The following is a 27,009-nucleotide window of genomic DNA, read 5'->3' on the forward strand; positions in this document are numbered from 1 at the left end:
ACAAGTGATTGGTCTTAGAACAGCAGCAACTAGGTAAAATTCAATGGACTGCAGAGAAAAGTAAATAATTGTTTCCTAGCTATGCATTAGAGGCCCTGCATTGCAGAAGACAATCAGGAGATTATGCACAAAGAGGTTAGTTAAGAAATCTTTAGGATATATTGAGAAATATTTTGGATGACTTAGATGAGGCTGGTAGTAGCAGAAATTTTGACTTTTTCACATCTCCAACTATTTTCTTCTTTCATACTGAGCTATAACCCTCCTCTGTAACCTCCCAATGCACAAAGGCACTGATATTAGTAATTAGGTATAACATTGCTACATGACCTGTATCTTTACTATAAAAGCAGTTGAGGGCATTGTTTACATCAGATCAGGAGACATCAGCATGAAATATTTTACTGTCATTTCTGGTTTTAAAGTCTATGACTACAATTGAAATATGTCAGAGGATGAATAGTCACAGAAAATGCCAAGGTCATGCAACCAAAACATTACCCAAGAGAAAAGATACTGGTAAAGGTCTTCCTTCAAAAATACACCTAACCATGTACCTAGTTTGGAGGGTACAAGTTTTAAATATCTCAGAAAGGTTTTTTTTTTCTCTGGATTTTGCTTCTCCTCTTCATAACCAAACAAATCATTACTATGATTTTTTTTTTGGTATACAAAAAAAAAAAAAGTCCATTAAGTGGAAAAGTGACAGATAGGCTTTGAAAAGAAAAATATCATTTGCCCTAGTAATTAATTTCTAGAATAGCCTGTAATTTTACTATCCTCAATAAATATCACATGACATGGAGAAAAAGTAAACTTGTATCAAAAGTCCTGGTCAGTACACCAGATAATAAAAGAAAGCCCACAGGGACATTTTCTGGGTCTGCCAGGGCAAGTGGGATGTGTCTGAAGAAGCAGCAGTGTGTCTGGGGCAGAATTCTGTCTGAGCTAGTCACACCAGCCTGCCGTGAAAGTCATCGGAGAGGAACAGACACTTGCAGGACATAAGTCATACAGATGTTGTACTACGAGTGTCTAAGGCTGGGTGAGACACGCTCCATCCAGTAAGATTACAGGCATTTCACTGAATCCCTCTGTGCCACATTTTCCCCCCAGTTTAAAGTACGACTAATGCTTGCTTTCTTCTCCCTTACATCTGTTGAGCTTGTAGGCACACCTGCTAAAAGAACTGTTGCTGGTTGCATAACTGCATGGCTCAGTATGGAAGGGACCCCGCAGCTCAGACAAGTCTTTCAACAGAAATAAGTAAGAACTTCACTAAGTAGAAGAATATTTATAAAACGGAAACAAAATATATACTGGCATGCCCTTAACTTCCACAAAAGTCAGCTCAAACCATTACAATTAGGAGGAGTGAAACCTAGGAAAGACTGCACTGTGTCAAGATACATGAAATAGCCCAGCAAAATGTCATATTGTTGCTTTTTATTTGCTAAAAATAACTGTCTTCAAATGCTGATAATTTGTTTTGGTAGGATTACAATGTGAAAATCCTAACAGCACCCTGTGTAAAAATGTATCTTTTTTTAAAAAGAAGATAATCTCATAACCATCATGTTTTACCTCAGACGTTTCTGATGGAGGTCAAAATCACTTACATCATGTCTGGAAACTGTTATAAATAACATATGAATAAGTTGTTCAACTGTTACGTTCTTGAAAACTTCAATACATTAAGATGTGTTTGCTCCACTGAGTCTACCACTCTCTTTAGCAAAGTAAACAAGATTTTGCATTTTAGAATATTTTAGAAAATTATTGTTCAGTCTTCCATTTCTACATGCAGTCCCCATTGTTCCTTGAACTGCAGAAGATATGTGTCTTGGTCTTCTGATGATTCGTCAGATACCTTTTTCTCATACAGTCTGGACAAAATTCCCTCTTTGTCAGGATCATCACACTTGAATACTCCTTCACACACCTGATTTTCAACACTGGACAAGGTAGGAATATACAGTCTTCCAGTATGGGGATCCCAATCTACTACTATGGTCTGTTCACCCTCTTTCTCCGTAAGACCCTGTGCTGTTTTTTCCAGCTGAGGATAGGATGTCTGCCCAGATTTTTCAGTGTCTAAGTCCACCAAGTTGATACGGGTCTCACTCAGCAATTCATCTGCTGCATCAACCGTCTTCAAATTAAGTTCCTCTATTTTCTGTCCCAAACAAGGGTCTGCTGCCCTCACCAGTAGTTGGGGGCAATATGGCTGTCCTGTTTTCTTATTACCTAAGTCCCCCAAAGCAACCTGTGGCTCACCTGGTGGTCCCCTAGGGGCAGAAGTTTTCTCTTCTAGTTTCTGACTGGGAGTGAAGTCTTCAGCCCTTACATCATGTTCGTACTCTACAGTCCCTGCATTTTTCTGTCTGAAAGTATTGTTTCTTCTAGGCTGGCCATAAGATGTCCAATTCCCAGTTTTGTCCCCTTCCTCTTTGTGTGAAATATCTTCATGTGAAATATCAAGCAAGTGTTTTGTTTCTAGCACTTCTTTTGAAGGCAAATCCTTCCCTTCGGTGCCATTGTAAATGGTGTAGTAACAGGGACTTTTCCCTCCTGATAGATGACTGGATTCCTGACATGGCTTGTACTCATCCATGTTAACAGTGATAAGGTTGACCACTATTTTTTCACATGGTATGAAAACCCTTTCTTTGTATTTGTCAGTGTATTGCCATACCTGGAAAACAAAAAAATAGTTTTGTTTGAGTGAAGTATAATAAAAATACCATCTTGCTACTTCTTATACTGTCATATATTTTTAAAATATAAGGCTAGGCTGGACCTTACTAGGTTATTTCGATTTAGGGAAAAAGGAAATTCATCACATAAACATCCAGCGGTGTTAATATGCTCCACTTTTTTATGCTATCTGAAGTAAAACTGTATTATGACCAGGTCTAATATCCCTTCTCTCATCTTCCGCATGTTAAAATAGTGATTAGAACAATTTTGTCAAGTTCTGGTTTTGTTGCCACCAGCATAAACTCAAGTGACTTTGGAGAAAACATCAGAGTTGTCCTTGGGTCACAGATTACAGAATCTATTCCACTCTTTTTAACCAGTGAAGAGAAGTGCAGTCAAAACCACATCCCAGAAGCACAGTCAGGTACCATGTTAAGGTATAGCTTACAGAAAATTAAATAGTATCAGGTTTCCTTTCAGAGAAGAAGCTATACATCAGGTTGAAGTACAGCATATGGAGCCTGCATTGTGCAGTCTGTCACAGGCTGCTTTTGTGACCCTGTGATAGATCATCTAGGTAAACAATAGGAATCTTTCTGAAACGAGTAATGTTTCTAACAGTAGTAAATACTGTATGAGCAGTCACTAAAGGAAAGCGCAACAGAAAAAGAACAGCCAGAAGCTGCACTTCAGTGCTTTCAAGCTTGAATGGAAGACTAAGACCACTAATCAATGTACCATGTAGTCTGAAAGCTCCCCCAGGGCAGAAGTGCTGGACCAAAACAAACTGCTTATTCCACCTCCCTCTGACCACATGTGGTGCCCATGTGGAATCGTCTGTAGGTTGGGAAAGCCAGAGAGCGTCATTAAAATACCAGGTCTATATTAATTTGTTACCTTAACATTAACTGAATCCAGAGGTGGAGAAATAAAACTGAAGCTTCAAGGTGGTCATAAAAAAGTGCAATGGACATTAAACACCCACCCGCCCCCAACATACAAATTTTACATTTATTAGAGAAAAAACTCCTGGAGTTGGAGTTCAGTCTGCTATTGAGTGGGAATTTTTCACTAATTGGCCCTTTATGTTCTTGGACTGTAAACAGCTCTGTCCTGCTAGCTCTCCAAGGGAGACCAAGCTATCTCCCCCTACCATGTCCTGCATCCCAGGATAAAGAATAACAAAGATGGTGAAAGACTTTTTACCAGGGTCTGTAGTGAAAGGGGCAACCATTTTAAACTGAAAGAAGGTAGATTTAGACTGGATAGAAGGAAAAAATTCTTTACTATGAGGGTGGTGAGGCACTGGAAGAGGTTGCCCAGAGAGGTTGTGGATGTCCCATCCCTGGCAGTGTTCAAGTTCAAGGCCAGGTTGGATGGGGCTTTAAGCCACCTGGTCTAGTGACAGATGCCCCTGCCCCTGGCAGGGGGGTTGGACTAGATGATTTTTGAAGGTCCCTTCCAACCCAAACCACCCTGTGATTCCATGACTCGGTGATAAAGCTGGTGCCTCAACAAGTGCAGGAGGTGTCTTTGTGCACATCTGAACAGACTGCAGCTGCAGCTGCTCTACTCCTTCTGAACCCACAGCCCCTCTGTGAACATTTCTCCTGTCACCTCTGTGCTGCTCTAGATTCTTCAGAAAGATCAGCATGTTGAAACCAACTCCCTTATACCTCCCACCCCACAGCATCACGCAGATGGGATTAACATCAAAGTGTTCATTCATTATTGTAATTACATGTTTATGGTTGAGCAACTTGTTTAGAGATAGCTGTGAGAAAGCTCTGCTGGGCTCCTGAGCTGGAAACCAATAAAATTTCTTAGACTTTATGTGTTCTTTCTAAAAATTAACAAGCTTTGCAGGTCTAAGAAACTTGCAGACATTTTACGTAGAAAGCGTATTTGGGCTGTCTAACAGAATGCGTTTGCTCAGACATTTTGGGGTGTTAGGAAATGGTGCAATATTTGAAAGTATTTTTGAAATGCAGATTAAATTATCTGTGTGATGCACACGTGCTAAATCCTTCACAATCACAATTAAGTGGAAGAATCTGGTAATACCCAGTAACAGTCCAAAAGAACATCATGGGGTTTCAGTACTGCTTAATTATCTGCCCTTCTTGTTTCTGAATTCAACCAATTAATACCCTTTGTTCACTGAATCTCTTCTAGGTAAGGTGCTTCTTCCTAGATACATTTAGGGAGTGCTGACTTCCTAACAGAGCTTGCCTCTGTGCACCTCAGACCTTGCTTATGACAATGACTCTTCCCAAACGAACAGCTCTGTTCTGATCCTCATTAGCTCTGGTCATCTTTTAGATACAGTTGCTAACTTGAGTTATTACTCTGGTTTTCTCACATTTAATAACCCTCATTGAGATGTTCTTTTCCTAATCTGAGTGACAACTAGAGCTTTTATTTTTAGCTAGCCATGGTTTCATCCCAGCTGACCTGGAGCCACGGAAAATACACAGCTCTGCTGTGAGTGCCAAGGTTGGCAGTGACCTCCTGCAACACAGAACACTTACCAGGTTTGTTGGATGTTTCTGTTTGCTGACGTGAATATACCTGTGCACACAATAGCATGTCATTGAAATAAAAAGGACAGCCAGCATGACAGGCAGAACACATCCAAATGTGACTGTTATAGTCTCATCTGCTGTTTTATCTGTTAACAAAAAAAAGTTTTCATTGTACTGAGCAACTTTTGAATGTATTCAGATAGTAATGTGTGCATTCACCACGTTGCTTTTTGGCTATGGGATGCAAACGTTTTAAATAAACAAGGAATTTGCAGGAAATTTTTTAAAAAATGGTACTTGAGCTACAGGAAAATTTTTTATTATTATCTAAATTATAAAATAAATTCTAAAAGGAAGTAACAACTCCTCCCTCAGGTTCTCCTGTTGCTAAATTCAGACTGACCCATCTCTGCCACTCCCAAACCTCATTCAAGGAGAAAAAGTGTTATCCATTCACTTAGACTCAAAGAATGCAGATCCTTCTCCTCAGAGGTACTGACATACTTTCTAGCCAGTAGATCCCAGCTATGTTTTATTAAAGGTAAAGATTTTTTCATTGGTATAAATGCACAGAGAGGGGAGAAACAATGCTAGCTTTCACTCTCAGAATGGATACATAAAAAACTTAGAAACGCAATCACCATGATTTTTTCTAACCTGCATCTTCTCTTTGTAATTTGCCAGCTTACACATACCTTTCAATGTAGCAATGCAACATTCTTTGGAGAACCCACTGTGCAAAAGTGGTGTGGTGACACGTATCTGTGCACTGACACAATAAGTTGTTCCAGGTTCTAACCAGGGCACAACCAAGGTGTTGTTGCTGATGGAGAAGAACCACTGAAAGACATAAAAAAAATATTTATTTTTTTTCTCCCCCTTTAACTCCTCAGTTATGGAAAGGTAAATATCTTCCACACAACATGTGTCACAAGCACACATATTTTCTGGAAAGAATAATGATACTAAGAACTGCCAGCTGCATCCTTTTTTTAACAAATACAATCAAAACTCAAGTTATTTATTAGGTCATGTCCTCTCTGAATATTTCACCTTCCATTCAATCATTCTTCTACCACTACTGAACAACTTCATGCTTTATATGAAGTAGAACCATGTGCCACCATTAGCCCACATTCTCATGCTGATGCTGCAGTAGAGCTAAAGCATCACTCCAGCCCCGTCCTGACACATAGGCCAATAAAAGGCACACAGTACAGTTTCACAAAATCTTTCAAATTGGGATGTTCTGGTAAAGATAGGAGCCTTAGAATAATGGGTGTTATGTAAACCATGGAGTCCAAAGTAAAGTAACTGCTATATGTCAAGCATCTTTATGGAAAAAAAAACCCCAAAACCAAACAACCCAACTTTTGTCTTCCTCTAATTGTTAATCTTGGCATTTTAATATCCCTCTTGACAGAAGGTGACCTTTTTGGTGCAAAGTTTCTGTCTCAGTTCAGGAAATTCAGAGATTTGCCAGATAGAGGTTGTGCCTGGAGGATGGGAACAGAAGAACGAATGGGGTTTTTTAGCTGATCACTGAACTCCTCCTCATCTACTGTGTTTGCGCTGGGAAATACTACTTGCTAATGAAATGTCAATCTGCAGAGACAAGCAAATGAAGATGTTCAGAAGTAGTGACAAAGGATGGACTTTGTCACGACGTTTTGTGAGTATTGCCGGTAGACTGACTGGCTGGGGAGTGGCCCTGCCAAAGAGGACTGGGGACAGGCAGTGAGCTGAACGTGAGCCAGCAATGTGCCCTCACAGCAAAGGAGGCCAGCAGCATCCTGGGCTGTGTTAACAGGAGAAGAGGGGGCAGACGGAGGGGAGGGATTATCGCCTTCCACTCAGTGCTCATCAGACCACATCCAGAATACCGTGACCAGTTTTGTTCCCCCCAAAACAGAAAAGACTGGCAAACCGGAGTGGGTTTGTAGAGGATCACCAAGATGGCTGGGGCTGGAGCACTTGCCCTTTGAGGGGAGACTGAAGGACTGGAGTTTGTCCCAGCTAGGGAAGAACGGATGGCTTCAGGGGAACCTAAGAGCAGCCCCCAGGATGACCCAGGGAGGTCATCAAGAAGGCAGAGCCAGGCACTTCACAGTGCTGAATGGTGGGAGGATGAGAGACAATGGACGCAAGTTCAAAAAGAGAGGTTCAGATTGGATATAAAGAAATATTCTTTCCCTAAGCAGAAAATCAAGCAGTGGAACAGATTGTGCAGTCTCCGCCTTTGGAGGTTTTCAGGATGCAACTGGACAAACCCTGAGCTACCTGGTCTGAGCTCACGGCTGATCCTGCTTCAAACAGGACTTCAGAATAGAGATCTCCTGAGCTTCCCTCCAACCCAAATGATCCTACAATTTCTATGAAGTTATGAATCCTATTTCGATCCTTGCTATTGTGGACAAAGTGCATTTTAAGAAGCACAGAGCACAGATTTAATAGGTCCAGTTCTACAGCCTTGACAAAGCTTACCCGCTTCTTTGTTTTTTTGTTGAGGACAGACACGTTGTATTGCAGGCCAGGATACACCTGAAGCAGAGATACGGATTCTTCCTCAGGGCTTCTCTTCCACTTCTCAGGAGCAGTCAGAATGATTGAAATAGATTTCTCAGTAGAAGATACACTTACCATGGGTGGATCAATTTTAGCTGGAAAAATGAACATGTACAAAAAACAGTCAAATGCAGCAGAGGCACACTGACTTGTCCATGCAGTTTCTTGAGGTGGATGATATTAAATTTTTGTAATGTTTTGAGGTGTCTAGGACTTCAAACAATTCATTTATATTGCTAGAAAATTATTTTATCAGATAACTAAGAGGATCTTTATAGTGAGAAGGTGAACACTGACTTGGAATTTTGCCTAGGAATTCCTGTGACTTCGCGGGAGTTTACAACCTTGAAACTCCATTTGCTAAAACAAGCTAAATTACCAGTACGTTCTCAGATTATCTGGCACAGATAAGAGATATTGTGATCTAGAGTACTACTACTGATTGGTTTAATAGAGCCTTTTTAAAATCAGAGCTCTTTATACCGTGGATGTGCCACAGATTTTATTTGCCTTGAGTAAAGCGTTATCATAGCACAAAAGAGTATTCAGTATATACAAGACCGTATATTTAACACACATATATCCAAATTCTAACATTATTATTTCAATTACTTCTGCCAAAAGCATAAATGTGAAACAACTGCAAAAAACCCCTAACCTCATATTAAAATATCACATGCTATGAAGGTACATGCAGTCTGAGCACACAGTATTAATCAAGGCCATTGAACATCTGGCTGCTTGATTAGCTTTCCTTACTGTCTGTAAGAGGGTTGAACCTTGTGGTCTCCATCCAGTCAGAGCACATCCCATTTAGGAAGGCTTTAACGCTTGCGTAGTATTGTTCTTCATAGTCAGAGGTCTCACTGGAGAGGTCACACCATGTTCTGTTAATATTCCTGCATTCTGGCTTTCTAATCCATTTGCCAACACCGTATCTATATTGAAAAAGAAAGAGAATGGAGCTGTACAAAAGATATTGCCGTGATATTAGTCACCTCATAACATAGCACAGAAACTGATATTATGGCTGATAAAACAGTTTGCTTGTTATGCAGAAAACTGCAATTTCAAGGAATTCCCAATTTCAGCTGAGATAAAACACAAGATTTTCAAAAGTTTTTCATGAAAAATAAATCAGAGAAGGCCCTATCCAGAAGAGGCCATGTGGAACTAACTGGGATCTTACTGATACCAATCTAAGTCCAGTTTTCCTTGCACAGACCAGAGATCTCTCAGCTTCAGTCTCTACCACTTTAGTATAAACTCTAAACACAAGATAACAGAGTCAGGACAACTATATAGAGACAAAGAGTTCCGACAGAATGGTCAGTGGCTCATCCTCATGTACAGAGACAGATGATGCTCAGGGCATCCAAGATGAGTGGACAGGAAACTACTCATTGCTGACTGTCAATTCTTTTTCTAGTTTAAAAGAAAGACTCCATTGGAATACAATAAACTTCAAAACCCTTCTAGTTGAAAAAGGGGCATATACCTGCTACCAACAATGCCTCGGTACTGACAAGCTCTTATACACTCGCAGAAGAAATCAAGATTTCCTTAGAAAATTCCTGCCTGGATTTGTTCAGAAGCTCCTGCTCCTTAAATTCAGATTATTAAGAATTCCCCTTTGGCTGCTAATTAGTAAGGGTATGTCAGTATCACTCACCAGCATTTTCCACCCAGCTCGAGGCCTTGCTCTCCTAGGTAGGTAGAGACACATATGAATATTTTTTAATATTCAGTGTCAAAGATGACCATAGCTATGACTACAGACTCTTCTGTGGACCAGCTGTCCCTGCAGAGTCAGCATAGCTAGTGCTCTCTGAGCTCTCACCTTCTACACAATTATCTTTCATTCCATAATTACTGAGCACTCTCCCCTTTTCTAGGAGGTGGACTGTGGCTCCTCTGTTAGCACAGAGGGCAAGATCTGAGCAAAAGAGATTGCAGCCTCTGTAGTAGCCAGTTCAAGTTGCAGGAAACTTCTGGAGATCTACATTTGGTTTAGTGGCATGAAAACATTACTAGATCAAGGGAAGTGTTAATATTAGAGATAAACATTGGGAGCATGAGATCATCCATGACAACACTATTACACCTATTTGTAAGCTAAACCCAGAACCATCCTTCAGAATGACCCAGTGCTCTCTCAGTGGGAATAAAGGAAATGGATTCTGGTCCTCACTCAAATGCCTTGATATCCTACTGTTGTTGTTTGGGTCCCTATCTCAAGCGTGGTGTCCTCAGATGCAGTTTGGGTCCCTGCCTCAACCACAGTCCTCTGAGAGTGCTGAACTATGATGGCTTGATAGGCATAGGCCAGGCCCCAGTACAGTTTGAGGAGCTGCTAGTTTTCACTGGGGTAGACAAGGCACCCCTCTATCAGGTGGCGCGTCAGTTTGCCAGCATTGCTTGCCTGTTCGGGTCTAAAGTCCCAGGTTATGGGAGGTGATAGCCATCCTAGGAATCTGCCCAAATCCTTCCATACACCCTGCCAGCCAGGGACCGGTCGCTCGAGGGCACATTTCAGTATTGCCTCACCCAAAACTTGTCTTCTCTTATACCAGGTTGAGACCAGATTCTACAAAACCCATAATATACCACCAGTATTAATTATTAGTATTGAACAGCTCACATAAGGGTGAACAAGGACCTCAGGAGCCTGCATAACAAACCCATTTATACCAATGCCAGGTAGGGAGAGGGAGATGTATTCCCTCATCTCCTCCACAAGATAGCTCCCACAGCCCAGCAAAGCCATCAGTGCCAGGACAAAGCACATAGACATTGTTTGTATTACCATGTTCCCAAGTTCCTTCATCCTTCCCTCAAAATAGCTCCCCCAGCACAGTAAGGCCATCAGTGCCAGCGCAAAGCACATAGCCATTATTTGTATTACCATGTTCCGAAGCTCAGCAAAATAGAGATAAGCAAGCAGCCAACAAACTCCGTGACAGGCACAGGAGCTTGCCACTTAATAACCAGCTATAGCATGCTTAATGCAAAACTGCCGTTGTCGTGCCCCACGTCGGGCACCAAAAAGGACTGTGGTGGGTTGACCCTGGCTGGGTGCCAGGTGCCCACCAAAGCCGCTCTATCACTCCCCCTCCTCAGCTGGACCAGGGAGAGAAAATATAGCAAAAGGCTCGTGGGTCAAGATAAGGACAGTTTAATAAAGTGAAAGCAAAGGGCGCACACGCAAAAGCAAAGGAAACCAAATGATGTTATTCTCTACTTCCCATCAGCAGGTGATGTCTGGCCACCTCGTGGGAAGCAGGGCTTCAGTACACATAGTGGTTGCTCCAGAAGACAAAAATGCCCCCCCTTCCGTCTCCCTTTACTTAGCTTTTATATCTGAGCTGATGTCATATGGTATGGAATATCTGTTTGGTTAGTTTAGGTCAGATGTCCTGGTTATACGCCCTCCCAAGATCTTGCCCAGCCCCAGCCTGCCGTTGAGGGGGGTGAAAAATGTTGGAGAGACGGCCTTGAAGCTGTGCCAGCACTGCTCAGCAGTAGCCAAATCACTGGTGTGTTATCAACACCTTTCTAGCTACCAATGCAGAGCACAGCACTACGAGGGCTGCTATGGGGAGAATTAACTCCATCTCAGCCAGATGCAACACACCCAGAAAGGTGCAGACCTTGAAAATATAAGGGCCTGATTCCAATCACATTACCTGGTTTTCTACAATACTTGATAACTTCGGTGGATTTTCTCCCAGACTAGAGAGGCTTGCGGGATCAGAAGAAAACTGTGGGGGTGGGGTCTGTTAGAAAAGACCAATGAAGCATGGGGTGCTGTTAATATTCTATTAAATACTGCATCTCCAGATCCATTTAAATGTCTACAGATGTCAATCCACAGCATGGTCTTTCTTCATGCTTCTGTCTTATTTCTCAGGAAAGCCCCTGAAAGCTTCCATGTTGCATCCCAAACTTCCTTCATAGGAAGAAAGTCTCCTTACAAATTTTTTTTAACTGGACCTGAAGTAAGCAGTACCAGAAGTAAAAGTTAAAAACTGTACTGCTTAAGTTTAACCCACTTTTCAGTTCTCCTTTCTTTACTTTTTCGCAGCCCTATCTTGCATAAAGATTTTTTAAATTATTATTTAAAATGCTAAAATAAAAGTCAGTGGGGATAAAATAAACAAGCCAACTTACACTGAATACTTCACCTTGTAGAGTACTCCCTCTCCTGTGCCTTCTGGTGCTGACCAGTGAAGGACATTCTTCATGTTTATAGATTCAAAACGGACATTCCTAGGGTTGGGCAAAGAACAATACAACTGTCCTGAGAAAGAAAATAAGAAAGGAACAACATACGCTAAGAATCTGCAAATACATACGCTTCCAAGTTAGCCAAAAAAGACACTTATTTTCAAGTAAGCCATAAAATTATTTTTTAAGCAAGCCACAAAATTCTACATACTTCCTTTCTTATCATTAAAAGCACAAGGTTGTTGGCCATGGAAATTCAGTTTTTTCAAAAGTGCCCCTAGCTAGCGCAGTCCCAAATTCCATCTGTACCAGTGTGTTTTTTCTCTAGCAAAAATGGCTTTGCCATTTATGACAGACATTGGCATGGAAATATTCAGGGACTGGAAACTAAAGCTAGAAAAGCTTGGCCTAGAAGAGACATGCATTTTTTTAAATTGGGAAGGTATTAAAAAATCAGTTTGAATACTGAATAACAATTTAACACTGGAAATTATAAAAATATCCCTGATGCTACAGTAGAATCTTGTAGCTGAGTGGACTTTTAAAAAAATCAATCCAGTTATTTTTAAAAAGACACGTGGAGTCCACTGCAAACACAGCTTTACAACCAGAAGTATGACTTCACACCGGAGAATCAGAGTGGATGATCACAATAGCCCCGACATCATTTGATCATCCATGTTGATTCTCCAGAAAGTCAAAAGTGAACACCTACTGTTAGGTCACTCATCTAAATTGCTGTTCGTTGCACCAGCATTTGAAATGAATAAACAAGCAAGTCTGGGGCTCTTAAGAACCCCATTTCACTGCTTCTAATACACACTCCTAATCTAGTAAACTTAATGGAGATGCTCCCATTGCTAAATTGCTTGCAAAACCAAGGCCTGTGGGCCAAGGGGCAGAATCCCAAGCTCCAAGTTGTGACTCAATCCCCAGCACCTCCTGCCACGAGAGCTGTGCCCATGGGAGCAGCCCTGAGACCAGCCCTGAAGCTGCACGGCTGGGAAGGAGCTTCTCATTGTGAGTGGCCACGAGAGTACAATGGGGAAGGGAAAAAGTGAACCTGTGGTTCTTCTCAAAAGCCTTTAAGCTCTTCTTCCAGGGATGCAATTCTAGCTCTTGAGGTAACAAACAGACAAAAAAAGGGGGAAATAAAGCATATTAACACTAACAGTGGGAACCTGTCGGAATTGATAGTCCTCGACATTAGTTACTTCCTCAAGCAGACCTTAAGGGGTTTTTTGTAGTATATTTCACTATTACTAGAGTAATAGTGTTCATCCTCCAGTATATGCAACGTTTAGTTGCTTTTGTAAGTAAAAGTCACCACCATTTTCCTGGTTAACTTTCTGACTTCTAGCTGTCTTTGAGCCAAACAGTAAAAGCTTTTCTCTTCAATACATTTATTAAAACAATCTCCTTGCAATTCTGTAGAGACCAATTACTTTAAACTGTCTCGGTGGAAACTCTGGGTTTTCCAAGCCTCTAGCTGTATGTTAATGTTCAAAACAAACTCCGGTACATGCCTGCCTCTGTATCTTCAGATCATAAAGCTGTTTACAGAGGGTATTTCTGAAGTTGCTCTCTTTTTATCTTCAGCACTTAGCTAGTGTTCTGTGGCTTTAAAAATTTTTCTAGTTGGAGAACAAGTTTCAACAGGTATAGTTCTTAGGGTAAGCTTATTTATTTACAAGAAGTATACAGAAAGTCCCATTTCCTTGAACACTTGGACACAGAAATGCCCAGTGACAGTCATCTTGAAGAGCTCCAACTATAGACTCAGTCATAATTAAATAAAAAAAGTTTCAGGATGCCAGGGGATGCGAAAGCAGCAGAAAGACCTCCAGTAATCTGCTTTACTCTAATATTTGCTTCCAAGTGGGAGATACAGAACCTAGAAAATAAAAGGTTTTGATTTCCCCCAAATAAATGTCCTCTGCAGCTGCTTTAGGTGAAACGAATCCAAATGTGAAGATGAAGCTGCCCAAGACAGCCAAGAGAACAGCCTAAAATGGGCAACATCTGTTCAGTAAAATAGAAAAGCTCCTAAACCACTGATGTGCATGCTACCAAGAAGAACAAACCAAAACCAGCATTACATGGACTACAACAAATCATCAATGCATCAAGTTTCATTCTTTGTACCACATCCCAGCAGTAAAGCATATGGAGACTGCAGGAAATCCATCAACTGCATAATCAACAACTGGGAATAAGAGCTTACAAAAAAACAAACCACCCCAGTATCAGAAGCACACAATACTGCCCAAGCCCTGAGAAAGGCAACTACGCAATCTGTGTAGAAAGGGAGGAAGGGACTGAGGCACAAACAAACTTTCTGCTGCAATTCCCAAGTAGGAGGAAATACAAAGTAGGTATTTTCTTAGATTGCTGGGAATCAAAGCCATAAAAGGCTTCGCATTAAAAAACAATGAGGACAAACTAAAAAGCCCAACAAGGAGAGATTTAAGAATAAAACAGTCTGGAGGAGAATACAGTATTTACTGCATGGTCCAAAAACCTCCAAAGGAAAGATTAAAAAAAATTCAAGCCCTTAAACAGCAACAGATGAGAACATTTGTCTCTGGTAACTTGGGCTCTGAGCAAGGCATCTGTTCTGCAGTGGTCGTAAAAAGCAGAGGAAGATAAACTCTTCCATAGGTTGGTTCATCTCTCTAGTTAGGATGGACCAGACTGGGCGCATCTCTCTCCCTCCAGTGGAGATGGTGGTCAAGCCCAACAGCCTTGATCTCCACTTCCTCAGCAGCTGAACTTATCAGAGATGCACCTTGTCCAGGGAGAAGTGGCAGGAAACACTGTAAGTCTTTATGCGAGAAGGATAATCTCTCCTCCATGTCCACCACAAACAAGGAGAAAAAGGAACAGAGTTCAGTTTCAGCAAGAAGGGAGGTATCAGGAGTAATCCCTTATGGGAAGAGGAGCGACACGTGGGGATGGGTCACCTGGGAGGGCTGCTGGATCTTTCAAAGGGCAGATTAGAGAAACATCTGCCAGAAATGACACAAATTTAGCTGATTCTGCCTAGGCGTAGTGGGACGGACTGGGTGATCTCTTAAGGTCGCTGCCAGCCCTATTTTGATAGGCCTTCTTATACTATCTGATAAATCTGGCTTTGCACTGTGCAGTAATAAATTTGGCTGGGGTACTGCTGAATCAGGTGAGGGACAGCTAAACACATCCCTAACAGCTCATTTTTCACACCTTTTTTCTTTAAAAGTTTTTAAAATGTGTACTGCTTATCAGGCTAATCCGTAGTCACCGAGTTGAACTGGCTGGAGGCAGCCAGCTCATCACAGACGAGTGAAATTAGTTCCATTGCTTTTCTGAATAGTTTTTTGTTCACCTTACCTTTTGACATTTGTCCATCCTTGCATAAAAACATTTATATTCCTTGAGCACATTTTAAAGTAGCAAGAGTTGTGCATTTGTCTGTTACATTAAAATATTTTTAAACTAGTAACATGCAAAGGTGGGTTTTTGTCGAATTTTTTTTTTTTTTTTTTTTTTTTTTTTTTTTTTACATATGCCTCCTCCCACTGTGGTTTCTGTTGTGGTAAATGAAGTTTCAAAACAGAAACACTGACTGCAGTAGACAAGCCAATCTTCACATGCAGAACCCACAGACTGTATCTTTACAAGATCTAAAGTATTACAATACTGCTGGCGTGCTCCCACCTGCTCCCAGCCCAGTGTGATTTGGAAGGCAGAGGGACCGAGACCGTTAACTTTCCATTTGCTGCAAAAGCAGAGATTTGGTTTCTATTTCTGGTCTTGCCCCTTTAGTAAAGGCTTCTGTTTACCCTTACAACAAATCATGCAAGTTTCTTTATTCATCAGTTCTGCATCTGTGAAACAAGAATAAAACTACCATACTGCCCTATTTTTCTGGAAAGAGTTAAGAATAAACTCCTTCGTGTCTACTCAACACACAATAGTGTCGGGAGGTAGGCGTAGAAAACAGATTATATATACAGCTTGTATGTTCCATGGTTATCAGTCAGGAAAGGACTCAAGTATGTGCACCAGCTGCTTATTTCAGTATCTTGTCTTTTAACACAATACATCCAGTTATATTCTGATTTTATTTCCATTAACCAGGATTAATGGCATGGGTGTCACATGGAGTATTTTCAGTTCTTACTGGCCTACATGAGAGCAGAAATCACTCATACCTGTTGCTTTGCTAGGTTTAGTCTGTCTCATCAGTAGTCTGCAATGGCTGTCATCACTTCCCAGTATAACAAAGTAACTTCACTTCTTGAGTGGAAAAACCTGGAGCCCTTATTACTGTCTTTGGAAACTCTGTAAATCAAACCTTGAGTAATACCATTCCTTACATCGTCATGACTCTGCACACCTGAACTGGAAAGAAAGTAGTAATATAGTCTTGCAAACTTCACCACCGCAACAGAAGTCCTGATCTTAGAATAAGCTATTACGAGACTCTCCAAAATAGGTATGACTTAGCCTGAAAACACCTTCATGTGTGAGCCAAAAAACCCACTGACGTTAGTGAGATTATTCACATGAGTAAAAGACTGCACGGCAGGTGCCTCATCTTCTCTTTATGAAAGTGTCTGCTGGGTTTAAAAACCTGGTCACTTTTAATCACGTAGAGCTCCCTAGCGGGTACGTGCCTGGCTCCAGCCGGTACTGTTCAGAGCTCGGGTTTGGTTATAGCCGTATCTATCCATCTATACACACATGCATACGCAGACATAGATATATATACAATTATAAACACAGATAATTTCCACGTTACAACTATTATCCGTTCAGTGTATCTGCTTTTTATCTGCGAGGAGGCACTGCTGCCTATCTCCGTGACAAACAGCTGTGTTTAATGTCAATGCTGCAAAACAAATACAGCTGCAACTACCCGTGCCCTTTCGCTTCGAACAGATTTAACTTTTCACTTCAGTTGGGTGACCTAGCAGCTGCAAAGCATAAAAATACATAAATATGTAAAAACGTAGATATTTTTTCTGTACACTGGCTAATGTTCTGGGGTGGGGAGAAGGCAGAGGACCCACCGAAAGCTGACCTGTTGGCACAGAAATACCTCCTGTCCAAGTACCGTTGTTGACAGCACCGCTCTGAAGCAGAGCGATCCCCTGCTGTATTTTACTGTGGCATGGCTATAAGGGTGCAAACACTAAATTATCCAACAAAATAAACCAACAAAGAAGATCACAGGGCTTCTCTAGACAACTGTAAGGTATAATTTAAGACAGTGAGTGATGTTGAAAGCATTAAGACGGAAAGGTGAGCCTTACTGCAACAGAGCTTTTCCCAATAGCCACAGGAGTAAAACCCACGGACTCCTCCCCTACAGTCATCTCAGAATTTAAGAGAGGAACTCCTTTTCTGACAACAACAGAGAGTTTGGCTTCAATTGCTGTTGTATTTTCTGATACGAGAGTGGCCCTTGAGAGCAGCTCTGACGGAAGCGGCTCCTTTGTGCTGGACACCGAATTTATGGGGAACGCTGCAGGCACTCCCCGTGCCTCACCATTTGCAGCTGCCACTCAAAGGCCATGGATCTAACCCACGCTTACACACCTCGGGGGGAGGGCAGCCTTTCAAACAGGCCGAGGCCCTGATTCACTTTTTCCCCACCAGTGAAGCATCAAGCAATTTAGGAGTAATTTAGGACACCGAACATTCATTTCTGGTGATGCTGTAAGCCACTGCCCTTGCTTTAGTCTCTCTGTTCAGCTTTGGGTGACTTCCACCAAACTCCTGCAAAATCTTGCTGGCTCCTTCTATGCTGCTGCTCTTCATTTTTAAAGGAATTTTTGCTCTCTTTTCTCCCTCCAGCTCATCTGTTTCAATGGTTATGTTGTTCTCAGTGAAAAATATTCCCTCAAACACAGGCCTAAGCATAATATAAAAATGGTCACACTCCGTCAGAACAAATGTCCATTGGTGGCACTCGCTAGCAGAGGGTTGGGGCCGTCTTTTCTGGCACATCTGCAGCCTCAAGCAAGCCGGCACTGGCCACGCAGGAATGTGAGGGAGTATGCCAAGTGGTAAACAGGGGAACCGAGCCAAAATTGGAGATCATGAGTTACAGAGAAGAAGGGAAACCCATCGAAGCCAACGTTAGCAAATGTCATTACCTGCTATTAGTCATCTTAGTAACAATTTAAACAAATGAGTTAGGTTTTTTTAAACTAAGTGAGCCTGAAAGTTTTTCTCTGTGCCTATTCTTTTAGACTCAAACTCAACAGTCTGGATAATGAGGAAGAGGAGGAGGAGAGGCACATAGGAGCCATTGCAGCTTAGCTGCCTTTCTCCTAGTGGGTTGCTGGAGCTCTGGGACTCCAGGTATGAAGTTGGGCTAGTGAAAGCCTTTGACTTGAGCAGCGCTGGTGGGAAGGTGGGGAGGAGCACGGAGGTGATTTCCTGTTCAAGTCATTACAGCGCTCGAGAGCTAACCACAAAGCGCACTCTTGCCCTCCCAGAACTGGAGCCCGTCGCTCCCATCACAGCCTGCTCAGAGCGGGCACAGGGGAGAGGAAGACGGGGACAGAAACGGAGACGTAGGACTACATGAAAACCAGGTGGTGGAGCAGATGGAAAAGCATGAGAGAAGAGGTGGGGAAACGTGGGAGAAGGATGAGACTGGGGCATGTGGAGTTTGTTTTTGAAGAAACAGCTAGGCTGCCATTGGAAACAGGTGAACCTGAGGAGGTCATTTAGGGAAAGAGCGTGAGTGGAAATACAGCCTGAGGAATGGGAGCGATGCAGAAGAGGGACTGAAGCTGTGGCTTGCCCTGACATGCTCTCCTCCTCCGTGTGAAGCCTTGCATTTATTTATCCAAACCATGTCCTAACTTCCAAAAACACCTCTACAGAGAATATTGGTCAAAGAACATTCAGACTCAGTCCAGAAAGACCCAACTTCAGAAAGGAGGAGAAAGTTTTCCCAGTCCCTTGAAGGCTTGCTAGGAGACAGCTGGAGAGGGCCATGGCAGCTGACAACCATTCCTTTTTGCTAACTTGTATGACAGAAATGAAATAAACTGAATTTTCTTCCCACTGTGCTGAAGGTTTGCAAGTGCAAGAGTAGAGCTCACACTACCTAACCATGCCCTGCTACAAAAACCTTTCCTTGATGCGCTCCAGCAGGAGAAAGTTACTGTACATATGTTTTCAAATTCCAAGTGATCAATACTGGCCTGAAACAAAGTGAGTGAAATTCAAGGTGTGCTTGCCTAAAATTACTCACAACACCTTTAAGGCTTTCAGAGTCATATCCTTCAAAGGTGTTTTGTGTTTGTTGTTTTTTTTGTTTTTGTTTTTTTTTTTAAATTATCAAATTCAATGAGTTTTTGTTAAGTTTGGAATGCAAAAACATTTTTTGTCAAAAAGAACTAAATTCATTTTAAAAGCCCACTGTTGACACAATTCCATGACACAATAGCTGTTTTTTAAAACAGATGTTTTGAAGAGGTATAAAATATTAAAAATAGCCCAACTGTCCAGCATTTAGAGGATTTTCTTTTCTCCCTCAAACACATTTAGCAGTACCAATTTATTACTACTTAGATCAACTACAACCCAAGAGCCAAGAAAATGAAAGCTTAATTAGAATACCTCTGACATCTCACATTTGTTTTTCAAAATACACAAGGGTTAAATAAGCTTTCTGTTTGAAATATTGTTTAAATTATGCTGTGTGACAGTTATCAGCTGAATCCTGATAGACCACATTTTGGAACACTCCCAATCCATCCTTACATAAAATACTTTTTTTTTTTTTTTTTTTTTTTTTTCACATAAACTGAGCAAAAATTAGTTTTGGCTTTCATCATTTAGTGCTGGCTAATATCAGCTGGGCAACAACAGTCCATTTTGAACTGACAGCATTATATTCCTTGCCTAACAGGTGTTGCTCCTTGCTCTCTGACCTACTGATGGCTTGTCTAGAGAAGGGATTTTGCTTTTCTTGGAGTCCAAACTAATTTAGTTAGTAAAATCCCCCATTCTGAATCCTCTCTTGGGCAGGAGATTGAGTGTGATGTCAATGGAGGATGAGCACTTGCCTGCATTTCTGAGGGAAAAGCAATCCTCAAAAAATGCGAGTCAAACACCTTCTCCTGCATCCGAGACCTGAGAGGAAGGACCAACACTCCTAGCAGGCAATCGGGCTGCCGAGGTCACACAGCCACCCCTGTCCAAACGATCATAAATGGCCTATTCCCAGTCCCCAGCCAGTGCTTGCAAACGGCAAGAGGCAATTTCAAATTCACCCCGTGGGAGAGCCAGCACAGCTGTAGGTTTTATCTCTTGCAGGGTGCTGGAGACTGTCCAACGATACTCCGGCAGGCGTGAGGCAGCCTGCCGAGCATCTCTGCTACTCGAAGCACTCACAGAATTGTTTTTCCCTCTTGTGCCCCACGTTTATGCTTCTCCCCACAGATGATCAAGGACATAAGCTCCTCTGGGAAGCAACTGCTTGTAGAGAACTCACAAGAAATAAAGGTTTCGTGGGGTACTCACCCACTTCTGTTGGTCTCCTGTCAGGTACAGGCTGGTGTGTTTTGAGGCACCGTATGACTGCTCAGAGTGTCCCACAGTAATTTCAGATGTGAACAAGTCAGTATCTAATTATAGCTATAGTAGTATTTTTAATATCTTTCCTGTAGTCAACAAGCTTTTTTTTGTTAAAACCACCAGTTGTGATTTCTAGACTCATTTACCTGCCTACAGATCTAAACGGATTTTGCTGAACAGAGGAAGTCATTCAGCACAATCATCTACGTCTTTCACACGTAAGTTACAAAAGACTGGCTCAGAAATGGCGTTGAAGTCAGTAACACGCACAGCTGGATCCAAGGGACAGTGCGATGTCGCTGACGTTCAAAGGAATGGCCAGCACACTTTGATGAGATCAGGAGGAGCCTGACCATCGCCTGGGCTGGAGGAGAAGCTAGCTCTCGGTCTTGTTGGAGCTACTGCCAGTTGCTTTAGACTCAGAGCTGAACAGGTCTACTTCTGTGCCTGTCTGCTACCTCCTTACAGCGAGAAAAAGCCCTGTCAGCAATTACACATGCCTCAGCCTTCTCAAGGCACAGTTTTCAGTGCTTCTGAGCCACATCCTGTACATTTCTATTTTGACTACAGTACCCCTGAAGAGCAGGATATTGATGTACTTTCAGAAAAGACAAGGAAAGCCGAGAGAAGTGAAGCCTTTTGCAAACCAGCTGCAATAATAAAAACTAGCTCACCTGCTCCCTCCAGCCTTTAAGAAACTAGTAGGAAATAGATTAACCCCTTTCATCTAAGAGCTGTAATACCCACTCGTGTGCGTTCTTACGCACAGAGTGTGATTAAGCTCAAACACATAAATCTTGGTAGCAGAATGTAAGATCTTTTCACCTCCTGAAGCAGCATTCTTCTCTTACTTCTCTTTGGACAGATCCCTGTCTCATCACAGAAAAGGGAGTGGGAAATAGAAGGCTGAAAAATAGCTAAGCTCTCAGGTGAGATTTAACCCAAGGTGCTGGGGTATAAAGAAGGGAAGAAGAGACTACAGTCTTTCTCCTGTCCCTTCATTGACCTTAAAATACTCTTGCAGTAGCCAGGCAGACAGGAGAAGTCACCTATTTTCCACGAGAAAGAGATATCGTTTATTTAATCTCTTCATATGTAAACTATCCCATACCTCCAGTCCTACAACTTGTTTCCTTTTGTCTGATTTAACTAGTTTTACTGTACTGTTTTCAAGATAGGATGAGCAGTGGATAAAAACCTGCAAGTTAACTGGTACACCAAGTATAAAGCACAGATCTGTACATCATTTAAACACAGCTCTGCAGTAAAACCTCATTTTTTATCTAGAGATGGTCCAGGCTTCCAGATTTCAGGCTCTTATAAAGCTAAGATTCTTAAAATACAGGAGCTCTTGTTTGGCTCATAAAGGGTGATTTTTCTCTCTCTTAGCTATTAATCCTGTGGTTGTAGATATTTAACACCACTTCTTAGAGAAAAAAAATCAGTCAGCAGAAATCAATCTGTACAAGCCACAGCTATAAAACCAAAAGATAAACTGGAACCACACATGCACAAATGACTTGAGTAATCCTAACCACTTGCTTCTCTTGGAATTAAGACTATAAAGGCCACTAGAGAAGGGTAAGGTTATCATCTACAGTGGTGAAACTGAACGTTCGTGTGGGAAACTGCAACGCACATCTAAGTTTTGGACTTTAGTCACAAATCCCAACAGCGTTTGAAGCTTCTCTACAGAATGAACTACTTCCTTTAACCATTTCCATTCCTAATTAACAGGCAATAAGAATTTGTCAAGTTGTGGAAATCATAAGCAAAGCCAAGCACTAGGGCACAGATCACAGCATTGTCTGAAACAGTCCGGCATGAGATTGGATATTGGAGATGAAAAGATAAGGATGAGCCTTTAGACTACATGAACGTGACACTCCTCCTTCATATACTGTAGTTCTCCTTATGCCAATATCCCTTTTTATTTATTTCTATGTTCGATTTACTCTTCTCTCCTTCACAATGGCAGAGAGCCAGGAAATACCACATAAAACCACCAGGCTCAGCCCTCCCATATACTTCCACTCTTATTACTGAAGCTTAATGCCCTCTCTGGTAAACACACAGATTATCGCCACCAAAATGCAGTTCGATCCTGCTGAGTATATAGACATATACTAGGTAATACAAAATACTACATGCACAAAATTGTCAAGTTTTCAGAGGGTTCAAAAATCATTGTATTTTACAATATTTTTCCCCACTGTTTTTCTCATCTCTACCATTCATGAACACATTTTTTTCTTCTTTGAATCATTTAGCTAATCAAAGAAGGCAATTGTCTGTGAGTTCTTACTGCATTTGGGTAACATACAGCCATCACTTCAAGTGCAATCTATAAACTTCCCAGGACACAGACATCACAGAGTATATGCACAGGGCGATTAGCCTATTTATTATGTGCACACTGCATGCCTTACACATGAAATAACCCGATACCTCAGTATGCTATTTAACATTTCAGCTAATACTTGCTGGCTGTGTCTGTGCAATAGATCAGCCTCTTCCCAGATCCAAAACGTACCTTAAATCACCTTGTGTTAATACCAAAACAACTCAGCACTGCTCAACTTGAAGCCATGCAATTCACTTCTGTCCTTCACAAATTATGACGGGTGCTCAAACACCATGTATTCATGCAGGAATAAAAGTGGTTGTTCAGGCTTTGTTTCTATCACAATAAGCTGAGCAAGTTGCTTCTGCTGGCCCAGTTTTCAGGGGGAGTGAATTGCAGACAGCACTCTCCCGCCTCCCCTCGAATTCAGGAGCAGCACGCACACACGGACCTCAAGTTTTGAAGCCCTGGGTGTACGCCGACCTCAGGAAGCCTTCTCAAGGATCCACTGTGGGTATGCAAGGAGGAAAGGAAGTGGATTATTAGTGCTGGAATATTGCCTGCCTTCTGGATGGTTTTAACATGATAAAATATGTCTGGGCATCAATGTGGTCCCTGAACTCCAGCTCAATGGCTTAACTGCAAAGCCTATACTGTGACCCCTTTTATCCTTTTATTCTGTATTTCCCAGAAAAACAGCTTGATCACAAGGGATGTTTCGTACATTTCAGTGCTCTAGTAACTGTGAAAGAAAACATACTGAAATTTGCTTAAAGGGAGGCCTGAAGCTACTTCTTAAAATGTAGATCTATTTATTAGTAAAAATATGATCAAATGGAAGATGAAAGAAAAGTAAATTAAATCAGCTGTGTCAATGCAGACCAAGCAACTTACGCAACTATTAGAAAACATGAAAAGGGGGAAGGTTGCAAGGTCCCATCATAAGAAATGTAGTTGCTATAGCCATATACCAACTCCAGTAGGATCTAAGGCTATGTCTGCATTAGCAAGTAATGCAACCCACTACAAGCAGGTCTGTTACATGAAAATGTCAGTATTGAAAAAATCTTGTCTACGCTATACGCATTTCAGGTTTTTTCTTTTTAATATTGGATTAGCTTTACTTGCATTAGATATTCTGATGAAGGACATCTTCCAGGGCAGCTTCATTCAGAAGAAATCCAGTTCCAAGACTGTGTCACAATACAGACAAAAGCACAGTAAGAGAAATGATTGAGAGATTTGTTTCAAAATCACATGCCTTACCTGAACAAACACAATAAACATGCCTTAAATATATCAGAATGCTTCTATTTTTGCAGTACAGCATTCAGGCTCATTTCCCTTTCCTCAGAGTAAGTATATATTGCAGTATGCATTGCATTCTTTCTTCTGTATAGATCTATAAGACAGAGACTGGACTCTGTGGGCCAGAAGTTTAAAGGTTCCTCTAACTGCAGAAGAATGTGGTTATGGAAACCTCCACTAAGAACACGGGGCAGGATTTAAGATAGAGATTCGTAAATTAACGTTCTACTACTTCCAAAATTCAGGATGTTCCTTCCTATCCTTATGGGTTTCTTGCAAAAATTGCTAAACTCTCCCACGTGGTAAAAAGCAACATGCTACATTTCTTGATCTTGTTGATTAAACAATGAATTTTCCATTTCGCGTTTTCTGTGCTTCTTCATTTGTTCTAGAGTACAGATTTTTAAACGGTGAGTGAAACACCAATTTATAAAAATCCCACTGAAGTGCAGTGACAAGTGAAATCTTTGTCCTGTGCAAAGCCAGGTAATGCCCAAATAGCATGTTAGGTGGGCACAGATCATTAGACAGCAGTGCCCTAGAACAGAATGCAGTCAGAGACTGCTGAAACAGTAGATGTAATCCACTAAGGATAAAACTGTACCCGCTAACACACCACAGTGAAAACAAAAGGTGTTTTGCTTGACGTTTTGCAAAGGTCCAACTGTAAGTTAGCCTTTAAATGCTGCTGCCACAGAGTTCAGAAAGGAACTCAACAAGAGATCCCAAAGGGACGGGCACAGCACAGATCCTGTAAGATGCTAGAATTTGAGTCTCTGAAGTCCTGCTGTAAGACTGCTTTCCATGGCACTTGGGTCCTGGTATAATCCGTTCCTATTCTAGCACCAGATCAAGCACTCAGGGCAACCACAGTATTTTCAGGACTGCATCGGCTCCCGACTGGCAACCCAGGCTTCTTCTGTCGGAAGAAAGTACCCCAAAGGGACTCCTCTACCTATCACTTCACTTGGAGAAAGAGCAGGAGCAGTGTTATGACAGTTCTGCACCTCATATATTTTTTTCCATTGTTAGCAAAATACTGCTAGGCTGAATTAAACCAACTTTTAAGCAGTGTCACGCTGAAAGAGGTGAAAATGGAAGCTCTAAGCCTTCGGCGAAAGGCACAGCTCTCCCTTCCATGCTGGTATTGCTGACTGTCAACAAAACCCTGAAATTATGTCCAGCTAAAACCTCGGGAACGTGGAAACAGATTCCCTTCTCCTTGAACAACCATTAGACAAAACCAACATAAGCCCATTGACACTTTTCTAAACCTTCTTTGGAATCAAAGCCAGTAGTAGTCAGATTTTCATTTTTTTTACAGGGCAACTGAACGCCAGTTATACAGATTTTCCAAAACACTTGCATCAGCGAACTTAAATAAGATGAAAACGACATGGATGGTTACCTAAAGAGAAGCTGGCATTGGTACCTCTGAAAGTCACACAAAATCACTGATGCATAACAGAGTAGACTGTCAAACGAGTTAACTGAGACACAGTACTTTGTGCTACTCAAACATTCAGGGTACGAAGAACACTCCTTACCACTGGCCAGCTCCCACAGGATCTGGGAGCTTTGCTGTGGATTTAAACAGGAGCAGACTCTGTCCTTATATACTTGGTTTTGGAGGCAACATTTGCAGCAGAGAACAAGAGCATGAAGATGGTGTAGGTTCCTCAGAAGATCTGCTGAACTCTGCAGTTTTATACTCGAGGGATATAAAAAAAAGAAATCGCGTGTGATGCTTCTAACAGCAGCAGGGGACCCACCACGCACGCCCATTCAACAGCTACGGTTTTACGAGCTCCTTCCCACTGGGTACCACCCTTGCCCGTGCCGGAGGCAGTTTGCCATTTGAGCTGCTCCCCCAGCCCACTCCAGCTGCCACCTTCCCCGCTCCCTCTGCCTCCTTGTGCTTGGATACGTGGCTGTCACCGCAGGAGTGCTCCAGTCTACAGGTGGGAAAAGGGAACGGGAGCCACTCTGGATACTGCCACACGAGCTGAGCATCTCTGCCCAAAACCCCATCCTGCCTTTTGTGTTAGTCGGTCCCTCGGCTGCTCAGGTAGGACTCCGGCGCGTGGCGGCCGTCAAGCACAAAGGAAGATACAAACACCAAAGACACTTGGGGAATTACCCCGATGAGTATAGCAAGGACCGTCTCAAGAGCACGCTATCAACTTAGAGCTGAAAGTAAATTATCATGCGGCTTTGTACAACCTAATTCCAGCGTTAACTACGGAGAAAAGAAAAAGAGGAAGCGACATTACAGAACTACCCAGTCCTCTCCCTCCAGCTCAGCACCGGAGGCCAGAAACACGAACGCTAAATGAAGGCACCGCCGTCTAACACGAACGGCGCACCGCACCCAGCCCCGGCCCGCCCGGCGGCGGCAGAAGCCGCCTCCCGCCCGGGCCGCCTGCGCGGACTCCGGCCGCACGCAGGCAGAGGGAGCACGGCACGGCACGGCACGGCTCGGCACGGCTCGGCTCGGCGGGCCGGGCCAGCTCTGCCTGCCCCGGCCGTCTGCCGCGCCAGGACAACCGAGCGCAGAGACGACCCCCAGCGACCCGCGGCGCGGGGGGCCCGGCTCCCAACCCCCGGTCCGGGAGGGACGCGCAGCCCCCGCGGGGCCGGGACAGAGACCGGGGCCGGGACCGGGACCGACGGGCAGCGCCGCCACCTACCTGCGTGCGCCGCGGGGGGCGGCGACAGGAGGAGCGGGAGCAGCGGCAGCACCGGCAGCCAGGCCGC

At 42.6% G+C, this 27,009-nt stretch overlaps 1 protein-coding gene across 1 annotated transcript; it reads right to left on the reverse strand.

Moving 5' to 3' along the window:
- Positions 1-1,590: 1,590 nt before the first annotated feature.
- IL20RA (interleukin 20 receptor subunit alpha) lies at positions 1,591-27,009 on the reverse strand. The gene is made up of 7 exons (XM_049800145.1): positions 26,943-27,009; positions 11,961-12,090; positions 8,550-8,728; positions 7,710-7,885; positions 5,921-6,065; positions 5,232-5,371; positions 1,591-2,695 (listed from the first exon to the last, which is right to left on the reverse strand). Exons 2-7 carry the CDS (start codon positions 12,032-12,034, stop codon positions 1,784-1,786), a joined length of 1,626 nt encoding a protein of 541 aa, XP_049656102.1. The 5' UTR covers positions 12,035-12,090; positions 26,943-27,009; the 3' UTR covers positions 1,591-1,783.

Source organism: Accipiter gentilis, chromosome 5 (assembly GCF_929443795.1).
Source record: "Accipiter gentilis chromosome 5, bAccGen1.1, whole genome shotgun sequence".
NCBI classification, from domain to species: Eukaryota; Metazoa; Chordata; class Aves; order Accipitriformes; family Accipitridae; genus Astur; species Astur gentilis.

Excerpts from the sequence above, each read along its gene's own strand:
- IL20RA (XM_049800145.1), bottom strand. The coding sequence starts at position 12,034 with ATGAAGAATGTCCTTCACTGGTCAGCACCAGAAGGCACAGGAGAGGGA. Across the intron at positions 8,729-11,960 it reads TACAAGGTGAAGTATTCAGT|ATACGGTGTTGGCAAATGGA; the intron begins GTAAGTTGGCTT and ends TTTTCAATATAG. Across the intron at positions 7,886-8,549 it reads GTTCAACCCTCTTACAGACA|CTAAAATTGATCCACCCATG; the intron begins GTAAGGAAAGCT and ends TCATTTTTCCAG.